The sequence below is a fragment of the Helicoverpa zea genome, chromosome 3 (assembly GCF_022581195.2).
Source record: "Helicoverpa zea isolate HzStark_Cry1AcR chromosome 3, ilHelZeax1.1, whole genome shotgun sequence".
Classification (NCBI taxonomy): domain Eukaryota; kingdom Metazoa; phylum Arthropoda; class Insecta; order Lepidoptera; family Noctuidae; genus Helicoverpa; species Helicoverpa zea.
This window is the reverse complement of record NC_061454.1, coordinates 8,760,396-8,780,144: the sequence shown is the minus strand read 5'-3', so window position 1 is coordinate 8,780,144 and position 19,749 is coordinate 8,760,396. Positions and strand designations below refer to the sequence as shown.

The following is a 19,749-nucleotide window of genomic DNA, read 5'->3' as shown; positions in this document are numbered from 1 at the left end:
ATTACGAACAATAATTATAATAATTTCCGTTAAAACACGTAAATGGAAGACATCATATTATAAATTATAATATAATATTATCAACGTTATACACAGTGGCAGATAGAACTTTTGTTAAAACTACTTTGAGAAATACTTTTATCCACCTACTTGATGATGCGTCAAGAGTTACATCATCATTTGTCTTTTTTTTTCAATTCTTCCTTGGTTAAGGTTTATAACCCAGCAAAGATCAATATTCAATACATCTTTTATCATGTGCTTTTTGTGACGTAATTATATACCTTGTAATCCCTGTAACAGTCTTGTATTATAATGTAACAATTATAATCGATATTCCTGAAAAACTATACATACGCGAACCTTGCGTGTCTTACTTCTACGAAAAACTACCACAAATTCGCAATCGCGATTATTACATTACTGACATCACGCTACAGTTTCTATTCGACAAGAAGAAATTGAGGGAGTCATACTATAGGTAAATAATTCGTGTTGTATGCTGGAAATATTTAATTAAGAAGGACATAGAGGAAAATCCAAAACAATTTCTTTTTATATATTTTCTTTTTAAGTATATTGTATATAATTATAAAAAGTAAAAGTAGGTATATAATTTGTCTTGCTTATAATATCTGTTAGCATTAAATTACACTGCCTTTAAAAAAACTACCCAGTCGAGGATATCTCATCCTTAGAGGTGGTAATCGGTATCACGCGTAATGGTCTTGGAAGCGCACGGTGGACCGTCTCGGCGGAGGCGGCGTGTCCTCCACTTCGCTATCCAGCGCTGGCTCGTAACCACGATTCACGTACGCTCCAATCGACGCCCGACTGCCAAGATCCTCCAACTACGTCAAATTAACCGAAAATCAGTATTAAATTAGGTATAATAAAACATGTAAAGTTTTGAAAAAACAGAATTATAAGAAATTACACAAAAAAGCTCACCCTGAAGTTGTTGATAATAAAAATTAGGCACGAGTAGTTAGTGACGAGTATGTATACGAGTGTTGTGCAAAGTGTCAACGGTGTATGAACTATAGTATGTATAGGGAGTAAATGTTTCAGCGTGTTTCCATAACAATTAGCAGCCAACTAATGTCATATATACAACAAAAAACACAAATCACGAATAAGTTCCATTTAATCACATCATTGTCGAAGTCAACAGTTAACAGTAAATCTGGCGCAGAAACTGTCCAAAAAAGTTTTTGATCTGGCCAAAATCCACAAAATTCTTTTCACCCCAATTTGGTTTTCGAAGACAATATGAGCAAAAAAAAATAAGGCGCAGCAACTGCCAAGAAGTTTTTATGCACGCCGAAAACTACCAAAAATCGGCGGCTCATAGAAAATTTTGAATTAAGAATGTGGAGTAGTGTCTCATCTGGGAGCGAATATGTGTGTATTATAGCAATCCGTTACCGCGCCGGGCGAGTTGAACATGAAGTCTGTAGTGGAGTCTCGGGCTTGCATCTGTGACCGGCGGCGCTCGGCCACTACGGAATCACGTCTAGTTTTGAGAGCACGTAGAGTAGCTCGACGCGTCGCTGTCGTTCCTCCCAGGGATGGTAGACGGGAGATCAGTTCTGAAAACATTAATATGTTACACAGTTACCTATAAACATGCATGCATTGTATTATGTTCTACGCAAGTTCTAATTCTTAAACGAAGGTATATCTGGCATAATCTTGGCAGTCAGCCAAACATAAGGATATAGACATGCGTATGCTTTAACCATGACATGAACTACTGTGAATATAAATCATGTTCCAATCAAGGTCGAGTTACGTTCAGCTGTTAAACCTTATCCCTATAAATATAAAGAACTAGTCATAAAGACAAGCGACTCACCAGCATCCCCATTTTGCAGTATAGTAAGCCTCCTCTTGAAGTTGGCGTCGAGATTGACAACGCTCTGCTTAGTATCCTTCCCTTTCTCCAAGTTATGAATGGTCTTCCTCCTGCTCACGTGTTGGTTGTTGTCACGCTTTTCTAAATCGTCCGTGTTCAGACGTTGGAGGTCTTTGGCTATTTCTAATGCTCGAGACTCTATTAAAGCGTTGTCTGACATGTCGTCCGGCTGTTAAGAAAGTAAATAGAAAATTATCTTTACATGTTTGTCTTTTTTGATACGCATCATCATCTCCCGAGCCTTTTCCAAACTTGGTATGTTGGTGTTGGCTTCCAAACTAACCGGATGCAGCTGAGTACCAGTGCTTTTCGGTGTCTTTTTTGTTACTGATAGCCCTGATTTATATGTTGTTGTACATTGTAAACGAACATGTCTACAACTATAGAATGGTATCGAAGAAGAAACACTAAATTCATCCAAAAAATGTTAGGCTATGGGGCTTTAGCAAGAACAATTTTTTTTCCAGAAAGAACTATGTCGGCAAAATACTAGACAATTCAATCGGCCATTTTGAAAGTCACTAACCTTCTTAGTGAAGTACCAGTTAAGCTGAACATTGGACAGCAGATGCGTGAGCGTGCCGAGTCGATGGAACAGCATGGCGGTGAACTGGATGATGATGATGGACCCGAAGAATATGATGAACAGCGACCCGATCGGCTCCAGGGTCAGGTAGTCTTGTGTTATGTGGAACTGGGTAGGAAGTGAAGTTTACGATATACACAAATTGTTATTTTTGATTAATCAAATATGGAACGAAGAATTGCCATTTCATCGTCATCTGCATTTCTCAGCTATGCATGCTGGGGGCTTTGCAGCTTAACTGGATGCAGCTGAGTACCTACCAGTGTTTTACATGGACTACAACTGCCCATCTGACCTCCTAAACCAGGTTATATGGGCAAAACCCGACTTAGTAAGACTGACTGGCAGACTTTCTGACTTATCAATTATGCAGAAAAAACATAGTGGCAATAGAGTACAAAGTCATTGTATTTTCGGTAGCTTTACGTGTTTTTGTAATTGGGTTTGTGTAATTCTACGACATGTGGTGGTTGGTCAAATTTTGCAATAAGAACTCTGAGACAAGGTCTGCAGAAATCACATTAACGTAGTCACGAAAAGAGACCAATTGCGTTATTTTTATCGATAACGATATAAGTAGAATTTTATATGATCTTGTTTTAGTACAGGCTATTGCAATATTTTGGCAAGCCTAAACGGAACCTTTGCGTGCTGTCGGCAATAATTAAGCATTTAGCAGTTTTGTAATCGGGCATGTTAATTGACTCGTTTATAAAGATTGCTGTCGATAACGAGACATACTTAAACGCAAGTAGTACATGTTTGGTAACATTGAACACCAAAATTGCAAACCGAAATGAAATACTTGTATTGAACGATCACGACGTGTACCTACGATATTAAATAAACTGTTTAAGACAATCTGTCTATTCTATGGAAATATTAATCAACATAAAGGCAATTCTCATACCTTTGTTTTAAAGGTCATGTAGGTTACTTAGATTTCAAACCAGTAAGAAAATAAAATAAATGCATCCATTTTTAAATGGCTGGAAATTCACATTCATTAAATTCGGGAGTACATATGGAGGTATATAGGGGCAGTACTTAAGGTAGTATGTAACCAAGGGGCATATGTAAGCGAGTACATAAAGGAGAGTGGATAAGAAAGTACATACGAAAAAATAAGGGAGTCTACAAGGGAATATGTAGGGGAGAACACAAGTACATAAAAAGAAATAAGTTATATTCACATATTCACTTAGAATTGGGCATTTTTTTAACGACGTCAAAAATCATCAAATGATTCCCGCCCGCTGTGGGTTAGCTGTGAGGGAGTGAGGGAGTCTCTCACCGACTAAAAACCGTTGTGTTCCATCGTAAGCCTTTTATGTACCAGGGCCGCGGTAACTCTTTCGAACAATCCCGCAGCCCCGGTTCCCACAGTGCCCACTACGATGGACCTACTATAAGAACGATAACTACAATGAATAAAACACATACCACATTCATCTGATCATCGTACTCTATACTGGCTGACTGTCCGAAGGGCCACTTGAAGTGCAGCTGATCCTGGTTGAGTTGTAACAGGAAGATCATCAGCACGAACAATGAGTTCAGCATTACGAACGCGAACACGCTCTTGTCGCGAAGATTCTTCAAGTCCGTTTTGATACGTTCCTGTGGAAAGTAAGAGTGATATAAAATTCTTGACTTCGTTGAAAAATCTGACTATGCGACTACGAATGAATAGTCGTAGTAGTATAAATATGTTTATTTTCTGCTGAATTTGAATCTAGCAAAATATATACAGTTATTCCGAAAGCACAAGCAAAATACATACATAAATCCTAAAATGTTTTTACAGGATTAGAAAACATAAAAAAAATTGCGAGACGTTGAAAATATAAGACTTTGTAGACGTAAGTGACCCATTTCTGCGGTAACATTCTAATCAATCAGAAATTTCTCTATATTCTCGCAAAGACTGTTCATAGCAGTGACAATATTTGAAATATGCTAGGTTACAAAAAAAGAAGTCCCATTTTTTTCTAGTTTTTGATAATGAACATAGAAGCAATAGCATACATACCAGTTCCTGTTTGTTCTCATCAATAGGCCTCAAGTATACATCGATCAGGTCCTTCCAGAACTCAGTCTCCGCCGTGGTCAGGAAGTCTACTTCGCCCTTCTGAAGATTCACGTCTTCAATCCAGTACGGGTTGATTAGATCGTCACGCTCGTCCTGTAGTGACAAAATTATGAGGTTTACTCAAAAATTGCAATAAATAAAAAAATTAGTTTGATTAGCCACACAAAATTCTGAAACTAGGGCTCCCTAACAAGACGAAGTAGTAGTCACTTTACTTGAAAACAGTCTTCAATGAAACTTATCAGCATCAAGAAGTCGAAAAAGTACAGTAAGGAAAAAAGTGATATTCGTGTCTCATCATAGCCTCAAAACGCAGGTACACTGCCGGACAAAGGCCTCCCCGAGCACTGTGGGGATTTACTCATAGTTACTGCGCTGGGCATGCGTGTTGGTGAGTACTATTGGTAACAAATTAAATGGGTCAGTTTAATAAAAAATAACGTTGGTATACCCTAGGTACATCGCTGGATACATCGCTTTCTTCGTACTCTGGCACTCTGGCGAGCGGGTCTAACGACTGTCGACGTAACACAGCTGATGATCGGCGACGATTCAACGGCTCTGTCTCTTCTGGAGGTGCACCGCTAAAGAAAGAATTTACATAGTTTAATATAGCATTTAGATAAATATCTTGCTATATACTACTGACTGAGAATTTTATCTACATAGATACATCATCATTTTGTCATATTGAGAAGAATGTCGTGTTAGTTACACTATTAATAAGTCATTGTTGAAGAGCCAAAACTAAATAAATAAAGAACGGCAGAACTGATTTGGCTAAATACTGGTAGATAGCTTAGAACCAAAGGACGGACGTAGGGTACTTTTTATCCATATCCAAGTTGTTCCCTTGGGACGCAGGTGAAACCGCAGGAAACAGCTATTTTCTCATAAAAATCCCGTTACTCCATTATGCTTAAAAAAAATTGGCATCAAGAACCTGATTACTAGATCAACAATACTTACAGCGCTTCCAATCTCTTATCAATCTTCTCAATCGCCGTAGCAATCTGCAGCAGATGTAAGTCTTCCTTGTGGTCTTTAGGATTGGTGCAGCACATACACTTGAACAGACCAGCCACGCTCATCTCCAAGGAGCCGCTGGTTTCATCACTCTTGCCGAACCACTTCTGTATGCTCTTCTCGTCCATTTTCTTCTTAGCTTCCTCTGCTTCTTTGCGTTCTTGTTCCATTTCCTGGTGCACATGTTAGAATGTCATCCATGTATATTTTTTAATATCTGTTCAGTTTTATTTGCAATGTTGTGCAATGCTTAAAGTATTTTCTTGAAAATGATTTTAGCGGTTTTGAAAAATATTATTATTTTTTTCTATCAACAAATAACCTTAGTGTGCGTAGAAATTAAAAAAACAAGTCAACAATATTATTTTAGCAATAAAATCAGTGTGACTGTGTATCCTTACCTTAGCCGTTTTCTTCTGCACCACCTCCCTAGTTCCCCACGAGACATTGTTGAGATTGCACAGCGAGTATATAATGAGCAACATGTACATACTCGGAATGGTCACGTAGTACACAGTTAGGTACAGTAAGCATATGATCTCCTGTGGATGAAGGGCCGCCGTCACGAAGAAAGTCCCGAATATAACGGCCGTGAACAAACTGGACGGGGCCAGCCATCCATCCTCGACGATTTGAAGGACTATCCCCACTATGACCAACATCATTACCATTGCGTATGCGCACGTTATCAAGCTCGCCAGGAATAGCTGAAAAATTGATAGAGTTTTTTTGCCTAAATTCAATGTTTTTGATATAATTTATTGTATCAATTGTCTGTCTCAAGCATTTTCTATTAATCTACAAAAATGTGCTTCTATAGCGGGATAGACAGAGCGGATCAGCTTGATTTTTTTTTCTTATATCAAAAATTTTACGCGTTTAAACATATGGAAAAAACGATAACAAAAAGTTTACCTGCGTTTCAGACTTGCAAGTCATACAGACTACGATGAATATGAGAATGGGTACCAAGTTGAGTATCAGCGCGTTGGACATGCTCATCTGAGTGATGGCGTTCATCGCTCCCACCATCATCAGGAAGATGGTACCGGGGCCGAGGATTGTACCGAACATAAGCATAGACTGAAATTAAACCATGCCTGTTAACACTATTTTAATAAGGGGTATCATAAACCCAGCCGCAGATTTTTATTTATTTATTTATCGTGTACAAGCTTCTAATTTTAATAAAATAGCCTCTAATAAACGTCAAATTATATAAAGTTTAAAGTAGCATAATTTAAATATTTTAATGTACAAAATAAACTGTCCTCACTCTGAGTAGTTTTAAGGCTACAGAAATGTAAACTAAATCACTTCTCTCTTTTATCCATTTATCCATTCAGTGTAACTCGCGCACTCAATCTATATTTTCATAATATTTTACAACTTACCTGATACATAATATAAAGCGTGGAAATATTATCATTGATGGAGATGGTCCGTTTAGCATCAGCCAGCAGATCGAATATATTGGCCATAGTAGAGGGTACCCATCGTCGTCGCTGGTTAAAGAACTCGTCGAATTGTTCCGGACAGTGCGTGTACGCATCGGATGCGGCAGAGTATTCCACTCGGTAGCCGCGTTGTAGTAGTAATGTGCAGAGCCAACGGTCCTCACCTGGGGTTTGGAAATTTTATGTTAAGGATAATATAAATGATGCGAGAAGCTGAAAATCGATCTCAGTGGTGTGCACTTGGAGAGGCCTATGTCCAGCAGTGGACTGCGATAGGCTGATGATGATGATGATGAATATAAATAATGATGTGAATTAAATATGCCTAGAATACTGCCTAGCTAAATAAGCTTTGTCGAAAATGTATATAGACAATTTAAGTATCTAATGTGAAAAGTCAACTGTAAGGGGAAATTAAGACCCTACTTATTATCTATTGAGAGTAAGTTATTTACTAAAATGTCGTCCAACACCTAATAAGTTAGACCTTCATAATCGCTTTCATGTTTTCTATAACAGTAAAAACTGCACGGCCTTCGTTCAATTTGGCAGATTAAAGGAAAGCAATCAAGGTGGAAAATCGATCGTATCGATTTGTGATGATAAAAATACGAATTCTGAATACCTTGATCGTATTGTACATAATGTCGGGCTTCGTGAGAAGTCAATGTGTATTTCTTCATGACGTTATCGTCCATCAAAGCCTTTCCTCTGAACAGAGAGAAGCATCCAGGACTACAGAGCACGCAGCCGATCATGTGTTCCGTCGCCTTTTGCAGCCAATGACCAATAGCGTACTCAAACATTTGATACCAAGCCATGAAGCCTGAAAAATATAGATGTCTTAATTAATAAAATACCAGGTATCCAGACACGGTATACAGTTCTACAGAAGTAAGAATAGATATCAAATTGCCAGGTAAGTTTAAAAAATATTCGGAAAAGAAGAAATGTTAAAGTTATCTTTAAACCAACCAGAGCCCACAGGATGGATGCGTCCGCACGCTGCTCCCAAGTTCTTGTCCTTCTTCATGAGATCAATAAGCAAGGTGACGGCTATGGGCTTGAAGTCAATGTCACCGTCCAGAGCCAGCAGATAAGTATTCTCAGCGATAACCTCCTTGCGATCCACAGAGATCGGCAAGTCCATCAAACGGTGGCCGAGGAAATAGTACATGTACATCACCTGTTTATAAACAAACATACAATTTTGATATCCTCTAACCGGATAAGGCACATTCTTAAATTTTCCAAGTTATTTTAATCAACAACAAACAATTTATCTCTTCGCATCTAAGATGACGGATAAGCACAGCCATACAAAAACTCTGGCTAAATGAAATACAATGTTATCTAAAGCTACATTCCATTATCATGATACGTTATCGTTTCTTAATAATTATTTTTGAGCATTCAAAATTTTCAACAATGAAATAGTTTACCTGAGACCATCTTTTCCTGTGTCTTATTTTGGACTTGTCTTTGAGATGGCATATCATTTTGTTCTTTCCTGGCAGTGTCCATACGAGTCGGCCGCCGTATGGGGTGGGGTACTTCTTAGGGGGTCTTAATCTAACGTTGGTAAGGTGGACCTCTGAGGCAGCCTCATCGATAGTGTCTACGAGGCACGTGACGAAACGATTCACTTGCGAATCTTCCGAACTATGATCGGATACCTCAAACGCGTCATCCATGAAAATGTGCACTGTAAAGTTAAGGGGACTTTTTTGTTATCGCTCACTTATCATCAGAATTCAGTCACTTAATATTTTAGGTACAAATTTTTAAGTTACTCACCTTCAAGTTCATAATAATCAGGATCGACAATACCCAAGTACTTCTGTGCAACCCTTCGAGCGCTCTGATCTTCGTCGAGACGGAAAATGGATTTCAAGAACTCCATCATTTCTTCTTTCGTTTCGTGCCACATAGTTGCACACACGTAGATCCTGGAGAAGGAAGATATGTTTAAAGAATACACATACACATACTTAAACAGCGTTTATAATATCTCCTACTAAGCAAACACTTACCTTGTTATGCTGTCAGAGGGCTTGACATCCTTTGAAACTTTTTCCCCGCTAACTATAGAATCAGCATCGGCATCCAAACCTTTGAGGTCCTAGAATAAATGGCATTGGTGATGACTAATGACACTTAGTTTAAAAAGTATTACTATATGGTAATAATAATGCATTTTCAACAGAAACTGATCTAAATAATGCCTCCACTAAAACAAAACTGATCGAAAAATTAAAACTTCGACAAAAATTTTAATGATCACCTACTGATAGTTTAATTTTACCAGAACATAAGTATACCTCTAACGCTATATCAGTGTCGTCATCCTTGGTCCTATTCAGCAACAGCGACTGGTCTATCACCGCGCTGCAGTACCAGGGTTTAGCGAACAGTTTGTCAGTGGCCGCGAGTCGCTCACACCGCGGCTGCCACGTGTGAGCGGTCACCCAGGCTTGAGAGACAATCCACAGCAACCAAACCCATGACATTTCGCGTACTACGAACTCGTTTAGGAAGTACACTGTGGAAGAAATTGCCGTTGCAGACACATTTAAGAAGTAATTATAACGAGTCATATAGAGAATATTTGAAAAAAAGGGAAATTTTGTAGTGATATGGTGACTTATAGCTTGGCAAATTCCTAAGTGACAATCAAACTCTGGTCCTTCAGAGGTGGCGGCGGATGTTACCGTCAACAGCGATGGGACACGGTGGCGCGCACTTTATAAACAAACCACATTATAACTATTACGAATGTCACTTACGAATTTGTAGAGCTATCTATAACTTAAAACTATTATAATCATAGCCATTAATTAAACTCACCCGGTGGAATATCGAAGAACAAGTAATCAGGTATAGTTCGGTAGAACGCACAAGGATTCGCATTCCTCATCCCGCATGCGGCAATCAAGAAGTTAATAGTGACCGGTCCTACGAGGCTCAGTGCAAATGTAAAGCTGAAGTTCTGAATGAGGATTTTGCAGGCGAATTTACTGGCGCCAAAGCACACGTATGCGGCCAAGACTTGGATGAGAACCACCCATAGTGGGGTCGACCATGACGCTGGTATTTCTAATGTTAATCCCTTCACTGCGTAGCCCAAGAAGCCTTCGAACTCGTCTCTAACTGCTTGAACCTGAACCAAAAGAGATGTTTTAGCTTTCTGCGTCTACACGCAGATTATAAAAACTTAAGTGTTATCTTTTTCGCCTTTAATAGGTACCTATTTATTTTTATTTTTAAGAAAGAAAAAATAACACTGAAGTGTAAATTACCTCATGTACGATGTAGAAGCGGTCAGCAAAACCAGTGGTGAGTTTCGTGAAGAAAGCAAAAGGGTCATCATGTTGTATTTCCAAAGATATCAAGATGCAGCACATGAATATAAATATCTTCCAAACAGACACAACTCTCTGCGTATAATAACGAGTCCTTTTTAAACCATCTCGAAGTTCTTGAAGAGGTCGAAGAACTGTAATTAATAAGTTATCGATATTTAAGTCCTTTCAAGAGAAATGGATTATAATATTATTAGTATTAATCATAGTAACTTCTGGCTGGTTGCCCTTGCCACTGCACTTGTATCAGAGTGTTTTTAAATCCTATTTAAATCAGTTTGAAGCATTTATTATAAATACTCGATAAACATGTAATAGTTTAACCTCTCATTAACCTAAGCCTAAAAAAGAGAAATTGAAGTACCAATTCTGTCAATAACCTGATAAGTTCACATGCAATAAAATATCGTAACAAAAATATAGCGCATTGTTTACCTGACCATTGTTGATCCGAGCTGCCGACGAAGTTTTCCCACCAGCCGAGTGAAACAAACACGCAAGCTACCGGAATAGTCCATAGAATAGTATCGCCTTTAAGGAGAGGCCAGACAACGAAGGCAGTAGCTTGGCCGGAGATCGCCAGTACGTCTAACATGATCTTCCAAACATATCGGCGCTCGTTTCGGTCTCTGGACAGGGCATTCAGAAGCCCTGGCACGAAGCACATCGCATTCATCAACATTGTGCCTTTAACAACATCTAGTTCGGGCAGGATTATCAGAACGAGCATCGCGATTCCGACAGTGTGCAGGGTTTCTATTACTATAGACTGAAACAATTAAGTGTGATTTTAAATCTAAGTAGTAAGTAGGTATACGGTGCAACTTGTCATAGCTTAATAACTTATTTACACTTGAACAGGCCTACATTTGATTGATATAACGACAACGATATCGCAGTAGAGCCACTAAGATACGCCATACCAGTATAAGCATCACGCAAGATATAAGACTCTTCGTCCCTACATTTCTTCCAAACCTAGGTCACTGTCAACGGTAGGACATCTAATATGTAATTAGATGATACCGCTGACCGTGAAAACTTTTATCATCAGTCAAAATCTTGTTTGAACATGATTAATATGTGAACTCTAAACGTTATCATGACCCTCATTCTAATATCAGCTGGACCCTGACAAAGAAACTATGGGCCAAAAGAGATGACAATCATATGCAAGCAAGTTTAATATCCACATGCACTTTATTTGTATGATAAGATTTTTCGCGTTTAGTCATAAATAGAATTTTATTATCTTATCTGCCCATAAATATACGAAATGAGAATATGTTTTTAGGTCTGAAGACTTTAAAGGTATTTAAAGCGGATTAACTATCATATTTATATAGCTATTCAAGAATTCTTTAATCTTTCAAGATAAACTAGCAACCTCCTAGAATGAGGGGATTTCCCTGAAATGGTTATCACATTTAAGATATATTTTATTTGTAAGGTATACGTCATTGATGAAGTTCAATGCAGAAGCACAAAATCAACTACTTTCTCAAAGATTAGATAGGAACCGATTTTTTCATGAAATAAGTACTACCTATATGTATGTAAAGTCTGGAAACGACCAGAAATGAGGCTAGAATCACAAAAAACATTTTACTAAAAATATCTTACCGCAAGAAAGTGAAGGAATGTAGGCTTCAGAGCGGTTTTGAAGAAGCATATCCTGACAGATCTTAAGAATACGCCCACCTCCGGAAAACTGAACATTATGAAGGCTGCCCACAGCCATGTCACGCGCTCCTCCAGAGAGTGGACTGTTATAAACTGTTGATCTAAAGCTATAGAGAAGCAAAATAAAGTATTATAGATTGAAGTTTCATATCATTTGAAAGGCCAGTTAACACACAAGTGCAAGGATACTTACCTAAGGCTCTGTTACAATGAGTGATTTGTTTGCCCTTCTTAAGTTGAGAAGTGATGAAGAGGAGAGTGCCCTTAGAAATAACAGCAGATCCGAGTACGACGACAAATATGGTGATGTATGCCAGGAACTTAAGGATCTTGACACTGGTGTCGATCCATGCTGTGGATGCCATGGATCCGCTCTCCTTCTTCACGGGAAGTTCTCGGAACAGATTCCATCCTTTTGTTTCTTGAGCTGTTCTTTGTCTGAAGGAATTTGTTAGTTGTTAGTTTTTTAAAGATCTTTTGAAATGTTTGTCTCACTTCGATGAATTAATACAGCTAAGGCCGGGATAGGAAGAATCAGTTTTTGCTATCCCGGCCTTAGCTGTCAATTTTTATTTTCATCTCTTACTAAATTTAGATTTCATAAAAATCAAAACACGCTATTAATTCTTCGAAGTGAGACAAAACATTTCAAAAGATCCTTAAAAAATTAACGACTAACAAACTAACAAATGCACTACTTAATGTTGTTAAAAATTATGTTATTATGTGCCAAATATTGCCATTGCTGTTTTGTCTCTGTTAACACAAATAGTGTTTCTAACTTTAATTTTATAATTGCACCAGATGATGTAGTATTGTAAAATTCAAAATCTAGTGACGTTATCATGCCACGAAACCAAACTGCATTATCTGCGTCAACCCGTTGAAATCTATAAACAACAATGACGTCAATATGCCACACACGAAAACTGTAATCCATACGAATTCGCTAAGACTAAAAACTACCAAATTGTAGTTCACCATATTGTCCTAACTTCTACTCATTCTATGCATTAATGCTTCACTAGCTCTTACAATATTCAATAAATACGAATTAAAAGGAATATTAATTACTCTAAATCGTCGACGTCGTCATAAAGCGGAGTGTACTCCGACTCGTCTTCGCTGTCATCTCCCAAACCTGTGAACCCAGGAGTCTTGGGTTTCGTCGCCATTCGATGTTTCTCTGAAACAGTTTGTCACTATACAGGTTCTTGCTGGTGAAACTTTAATATTAATATCCTTAGATACATTCATGTAGGTACACTTTAGTAACATACATTTACTAGGTTCTAAAAGCCAGGAACTGTATTATTAAATTTAGGATCCAGACTCTATTAGCCAGGGGAAGGTGCATTAAAAAGGACAAATAACCGCTAGAGTCGCTCTCATGAACGGAAATGATGATTATAACTTGAATGAGAATATGGGATATTAGGTCCGCAGGTAATTGGGCTAAGTATATCTTGAGGATTGAGGTTTTTCTTGAGGAAAAGTTATAAAAGCAGCAGTGCTAGCACACCATAAAAAATGTAAGCGGTAATGCATTTGTAAATTAAAAACAAAGACCTTAAAGAAAACTTACCTCAAGCAATTAATACAATGTATTAGAAACACACATTTCACTATCACAATTTGACACTATCAGGGATATATCACAACTGATTCTTTAGAAAACAATAACAGCAATATTAGTATTATCACCGGAAACTCGCTAAAGTAAATGAGGATATGGTAAGTAATACTGAATCGGTACTGGCCTGTTCAGACCTAATCCTCATATCAAAACGGCCGTCACTACGGTATCGCGCTGATTAGCTACATTATCGAAGATCAATCGCGTTTTGATTTAAATTATTATCACATTATGCGATCTCATTATTTACATTAATAACCAATGACTCCTATTTGAAGTCATCGGTATATTTTTACACAATAATTTTGAGTATGAACAACAAAGTGCAATAAACACTTTGTTGATACTGAAACCGTCATTTTCCTGCATTGTATGGATGATCTATCGATACATTCTCTAAGTCAAGAGCCGACACTTATCAATACAACAGGCAGCGCGTTATAGTGTCTTTATTATAATAGTCTTATAGCGGAACACTTGCACGGTTATTGAATTGATAACAAAGTAAATGATTAAAATAATCTTTGTACTTTTTACCAGGTCCAAAGAAAACAATCTGAGACGCGTCACAATCAAAAGTTTATTATCTAAATATAAAATAAATACTGTAAATAAGGTAAACATTAAAAATAATTAAAAATATTAAAAATAAACATTACCTAAATCTACTTCTATTATTCTTAAATATAGACGACACAAAATTCCAGAATGGCGATTAATCACAACACTACTCTTACTAAATCTTAAGTCCCTAAATGGATGAGTCCACAGTGAATACAGTATATCAACTAGTTAGCCTAAAAATTAAATCCTCACAATCAATGCGATGATGATAATGTATTCTTACTTCTCTAAACTTACCATCAGACTTGAACATATTGTTACCAGAAATACTGTTCAGAATAAAATTAATCTGGCCAACTAGAATAGATGCAACCAAAGATTATTCATACAAACAATAAAGAAAATACTTCTTTTGAGATACTAAAATGTCATAAGAATCACAGGTAATTAAATAATAAATATTTCAGACATCAAAAGTAGAGATCGATTACATTATTTTACGCACACCAATCTTATATTATTCTAATTATATAGTTGTGCTTTCTCAAAAATCAGTTCAAAAGAATCAGTTTTAGCCATTTTAAATACAATTGTTATTGTGTCCTGTAATAAAAATAAAAAACTTTATCAGTTCTCGCTATCATTGCCGGGCATCGAACCGACCTTGTTCGTACTGTAATCAGTCTCCTTCGCATAGTCTTTAGGTTCGTCATGCTTGGAAAAGTTCCCCATCGCGACTTGCGCTATCGTATCCACAATACTCGACGAGCTCATGTAGGAGTGGCTGGACGGAGGCACAGATGTCGATAAATCTTCAGCCTTAGTCAACTTCAACGGTTGATTGTAATCCGATAAATAATCGGGCATCGTAGTCTTTTTAGTCAGCTCTAACATCTGGTTCAAGAATGACTCTCCACCGACTCGTGATGGCATACTAAAGTCGGTCGCCTGAACGTCCATACTCTCAGATTTAGCTGTTTCTGCTTTTGATGAAGTACTTGTTTCAGTCAGTTTCATACTATCCAAAGAATCCGGTTTGCCTTTTCCAATACTTCCAAAATCTGGAGGCAAATAGTCTTTATTGCCTTTCAACAAGTCGTGAGGAGATTTCATCAACATGCTCTGATCTAGACCAGCCTTAGTAGATATAGGACTACTAGTAGAGAGAGGTTTTAAAAGAGATTCCTGCATTTTCATCAAAGACGGTGACAAAAACATATTATTTGCAGCCAACGTAGATTTAGACATGGGGTCTGGTATTCCCAATATTCCCGCACTGGAATATTTGCTAGCTGAGAATAAAGCATTAGCTATATCTGCCGAACTCATCATGAGGTTGGAGGCCAGACTGGCGGGGATGGTACCCGTGGCGGTGGTACTAGTAGCCGTGCTACTCGGTGTCTTGTCGTAACTTCCAATACTGCTTGTCAAATTCTGCAATGACGCAGCGTAAGAAGGCGGATCGGGCAGTTTACTGCCGGATAAACTAGCAGCTAAACTCGAAGACATGCCTGGAGTGAGACCAGTCAGCATGCTATTTGCAGCAGCTAGGCTCTCAAGACTAGAGGCACCCATTGGCAACGGCATATTAGGTGAACCTAATCCAAGGGCCATGCTCGTCAACATGTCTAATCCAGTCGGATATGCCGACGGAAGGGTAGGCGTCGCAGATTTTGATGATGATTTAGAAGATGTAGGTAGTACTGGAATGTTCAGTTGAGGTGTTTCGAACTTATGAGGTGAGCCTGATCCAATGCTGGACGACACATTAATTGGTGGCACACCCGCCGGCCGACTCACCATCTGCTGCAACGTACTCACTGAAGGGAAGTTGGGGACAGATGTCACTTGACTTGGTTTAGACACAGGAATTGGTTGAGGAACCGCTAATAGAGCATCGAGATCCATTTTATCGTCGTTTTCGGAAGAGCAGCCTAACTCGTCTCTAATGAAATGCCAAAGTAAGCCATCACTCTGCTCTCTCGGGAATTTAGCAGTTAAGGTGCATTTTAGCTTGTCCAAGTAAGTGATATCAGGTTTAAAGTTTTCTTTAAAATCAACAAAAGTCTCATCAGAGAATGTGGTGTAGTACTTGATGCTTTTCCTGATCTGCTCCATGGGGTGAGTGGATAGATGGCTGTCATGTACCATGTTGTACTGCAGGAGTAGTGGTCGAGGATACTCTGTAGGCCTCTGCTCTGGTGGGGGCATCACCCAAAAGAATGTCAGTGAAGATTCTAAAACTGGGCTCTCTGGGTTGTAGGGTGCTGTAATGTAGAAAAAAAAATATGCGTAACGACATTTTAATATTAAGTGGTTGATAATAACAATATTTCTGTGTAAAGTAACTTACAGCAAATAACTCCAATGCAAGGAATATATGATATTTCACTGGGTCCTCTCATTTTGATTTGATATTCGAGCTGATTATCACAATCTCTCAGACTTGGCATGGCAGGATTAGTTGGGTGAGAATGGTACCAACCAAGGAGAGTCAGACCTAATTTCTCGATTTCCATTTGTATCTCAAGTTCCACTAAAACTCGTGGTCTTGTATCATTCTTAGTGATGAGACAGGGGAATGTATGAGTTATCATGACATCTGAAAGAAACAAGTATAGTAAATAAATAAAAACTTGGTTGATTATGTCTATATGGGTGTAAGACATTTTGTTTTATTAAAATAAATAAATAAATAAAATTGGACTTACTATGGCTATTCAAATCCCAGGTGCCAGCTAAATAGCCATAAACCTCTTCTTTTTTCAAATGGCAGTGGATATCTAGTACAAGACTGGCATTAGAACTGACTGAAACCAGGAATGGCTGCACTTTACCAGCTGAAGAGAATGACACTGCTTCTATCAACATGTTGGCATCACTGAAAAAGAAATTGACTTAGTGAAATTGAAGTCAGTATTTGCCAACATTTAAGAGGACTATTATGTTAATTGTCAAGAAAACTCTGTTAACATTTTTTATCCAAGGAATTAGCTTGGATCAATGTAGCTGTCTGAAACTAAGGCTTATATGTATGATTTTTAGTTAAATCTTAGAAATATAATACTTACTGCTGCATCATTCTGTTTGGCACAGTATTGTGTTTCATAACAGTCCTCTGTGGTGGTGGCTCTGGAGGGTTCTCAACTTCCATTTCTATCTCCTCTGCAATTTAAATAAGGAATTAAACAATATTGCTTATGCATAACTCCAATAAACCTTTGTAAAAATGTACTAACCATCAGAATGCATATTTTCTCTTTGAAGCTGCTTTTTGCGAAGATAGGTAGCCTTAATGGTATCTAGTTTCTTTCCCCTGTACTTTACAGAGGCCCAGCCACATCCGGACCTCTTGTCAGGGTTGATTATGCGTTTGCAGTGTATCGCCCAAGCTGATGGGGAACAAAATATTGTCTCAGTTTCATGAGATTTGATTTTCCCATCTGCTTGTAGATCACCAACAAACTTTTGGCCCTAGAATAAAAAATGTAAACTTAGCTACTTAAATGTGGCAAAAAACATATTATACTCAATACTCAATTCTTTATTAGCATTCCATTTGTATATGTTCCATATCATATATTATACTGCAGGTCAATTTAAAAATACGTAGTCACACCGATACATAGACAAACAATCATACAAAATGAAGCAAAAGTAATGTATGGCCAATGTACGTAACAAAGCATATTTTAACCTATGATATTTTAATATATGTCTCAAACCATAAATTGCATTCTACTTATATGTATTACTTACTAGATATTCTATAGTCATAGCTGCATTTCCCGGTTCAAGCATCTTTTCTTCTAAAAGCATCTGTAAAGTTACTCCCCTGCCTGGCATTGACTTACTACCAGCTTGTGCTTCCATTTCCTAGAGAACAAAAGGTATATTAATGATGATTGATTCACAAAAAATGTTTTTAAAACTTACTGCAGCATTAGTATACTTAGACATAAACATTAGATCAGACTTGTATCAGCAAAACCGTAGGGCTAATAAGCTTCATCGAATTACTTTAATTAAGTTTTATTACTCACTTCATCACTAAACTCTTCGCCGCTAGCAATTTCTTCTTTTTCTTCTTCAGGGGGAGTTTCTTTTGGTGTTTCACTTGGTTTCTCATTTTTGGCTTCATCATTTGGATTACTGGGGGGTGAGGTGACCGTTGCCGGTGCCTCCCCCGACGAGTTGTTATACATTGGCAATGCTGGGCTAGACATCAGTGCTGCAGCCAAATGCGATGTTTGAAGATCCATTGTAGTTGCAGATTTTAAAAGAACACTTCTATATACTTCTATATTATTTATTTAACAGGCGCAAGCACACGTTGATTCACAAAATCCGAGCATTATCTTTTTTAATTTCTTACTTCTCTTTACGATTATCAACAAATTCAAAACAAATCACACAAAAACCACAAAATGCATTTTGTGATTATTTGACATTAATAATAGTTTGACATCGACTTGACGCCCTTCTAATTGCCATCTTGCAATATTAAATAAAGTATAAAGCAAATCATAACAAACTTCCTTCCTTTGTATTATATATTTGAAACTTACTAGACGATCCATTTGGACTCAATTTCATAAAAAAATGCTCGAGTTATTAATTACCTAACAAATGTAACATTCATAGAAAAAGGCAACTTAGGATGTAGTTCCATTAACACTGTTCCTAAAAAGGGTTTGGCGAAAAGTGAACCGTAACTGCTCAATCAACAGAGCGCTGGATTATTAACTTAAAAACTCTAAACATGGTAATGCAGGGCTCGGTAGACCTAGTAAGTATCATGACCTAATCAATTTAAGAATATTACGTTATTTACGTATTAATATGTGTTTTTCTACCTAGGTGTGTAAAAGTATATTATGTAGAGCAGAAAAAATAATCAAAGCAGCGTATTTAGAGAATTTAGTGAAAACGCAGCTTTACACGATTTTTTTCATCTATTTACTCTCTTTTCTCTACAAATCTCGGTAGAAAAATCAAAGGCGCTTACAGTTCTTACAAGATACGCCCTTAAAAGAATAAGAAGTACTGTAAACTACACAATTGTATTAAGACATTTTAAAAATCTTCATTCATAACAGTGCATTTAATGTTTTTGTTAGATTTCGTTAAAGGAAAATAATATTACAATTCTAATTTAATTATTTTAATCATCCCACATAAATTAATCTTATTAATCCTAGTTAATCGTTACATTACATTTTTAAGGTTTCCCGGTGTTAATTGGAACGGGAACAGCCCTATGAATTTGATATGTTTAGAGATGAGCCAACACGAGAGAAAGAAGGGCTCTTGGATTAAAGAATTATTTTCTATTAAAAGTATTCGATCAAGTGATTTTCGATCAAGTTTCACGAAATATTTTAGGTTCAAAGGTATCGCATATCATGCAATCTATCGCCAATAG

At 37.5% G+C, this 19,749-nt stretch overlaps 2 protein-coding genes across 2 annotated transcripts; both read right to left on the bottom strand.

The window, feature by feature from the left end:
• Positions 1 to 495: 495 nt before the first annotated feature.
• Positions 496 to 14,088, bottom strand: LOC124646298 (chitin synthase chs-2-like). Its single transcript, XM_047186417.1, has 24 exons — positions 13,710 to 14,088; positions 13,199 to 13,310; positions 12,318 to 12,562; positions 12,065 to 12,231; positions 10,877 to 11,210; positions 10,379 to 10,575; positions 9,927 to 10,239; positions 9,401 to 9,621; positions 9,113 to 9,201; positions 8,877 to 9,028; positions 8,522 to 8,784; positions 8,055 to 8,265; positions 7,705 to 7,905; positions 7,017 to 7,243; positions 6,538 to 6,705; positions 6,024 to 6,329; positions 5,566 to 5,795; positions 5,048 to 5,180; positions 4,537 to 4,689; positions 3,948 to 4,124; positions 2,445 to 2,612; positions 1,859 to 2,087; positions 1,429 to 1,592; positions 496 to 851 (listed from the first exon to the last, which is right to left on the bottom strand). Exons 2-24 carry the CDS (start codon positions 13,297 to 13,299, stop codon positions 714 to 716), a joined length of 4,587 nt encoding a protein of 1,528 aa, XP_047042373.1. The 5' UTR covers positions 13,300 to 13,310; positions 13,710 to 14,088; the 3' UTR covers positions 496 to 713.
• A 232-nt stretch (positions 14,089 to 14,320) lies between these two features.
• On the bottom strand, positions 14,321 to 18,796 carry LOC124646299 (MPN domain-containing protein CG4751). Its single transcript, XM_047186418.1, has 7 exons — positions 18,368 to 18,796; positions 18,084 to 18,200; positions 17,564 to 17,798; positions 17,396 to 17,489; positions 17,036 to 17,205; positions 16,678 to 16,926; positions 14,321 to 16,591 (listed from the first exon to the last, which is right to left on the bottom strand). The coding sequence occupies exons 1-7, from the start codon at positions 18,584 to 18,586 to the stop codon at positions 14,952 to 14,954; spliced, it is 2,724 nt and encodes a 907-aa protein (XP_047042374.1). The 5' UTR covers positions 18,587 to 18,796; the 3' UTR covers positions 14,321 to 14,951.
• Positions 18,797 to 19,749: the final 953 nt, after the last annotated feature.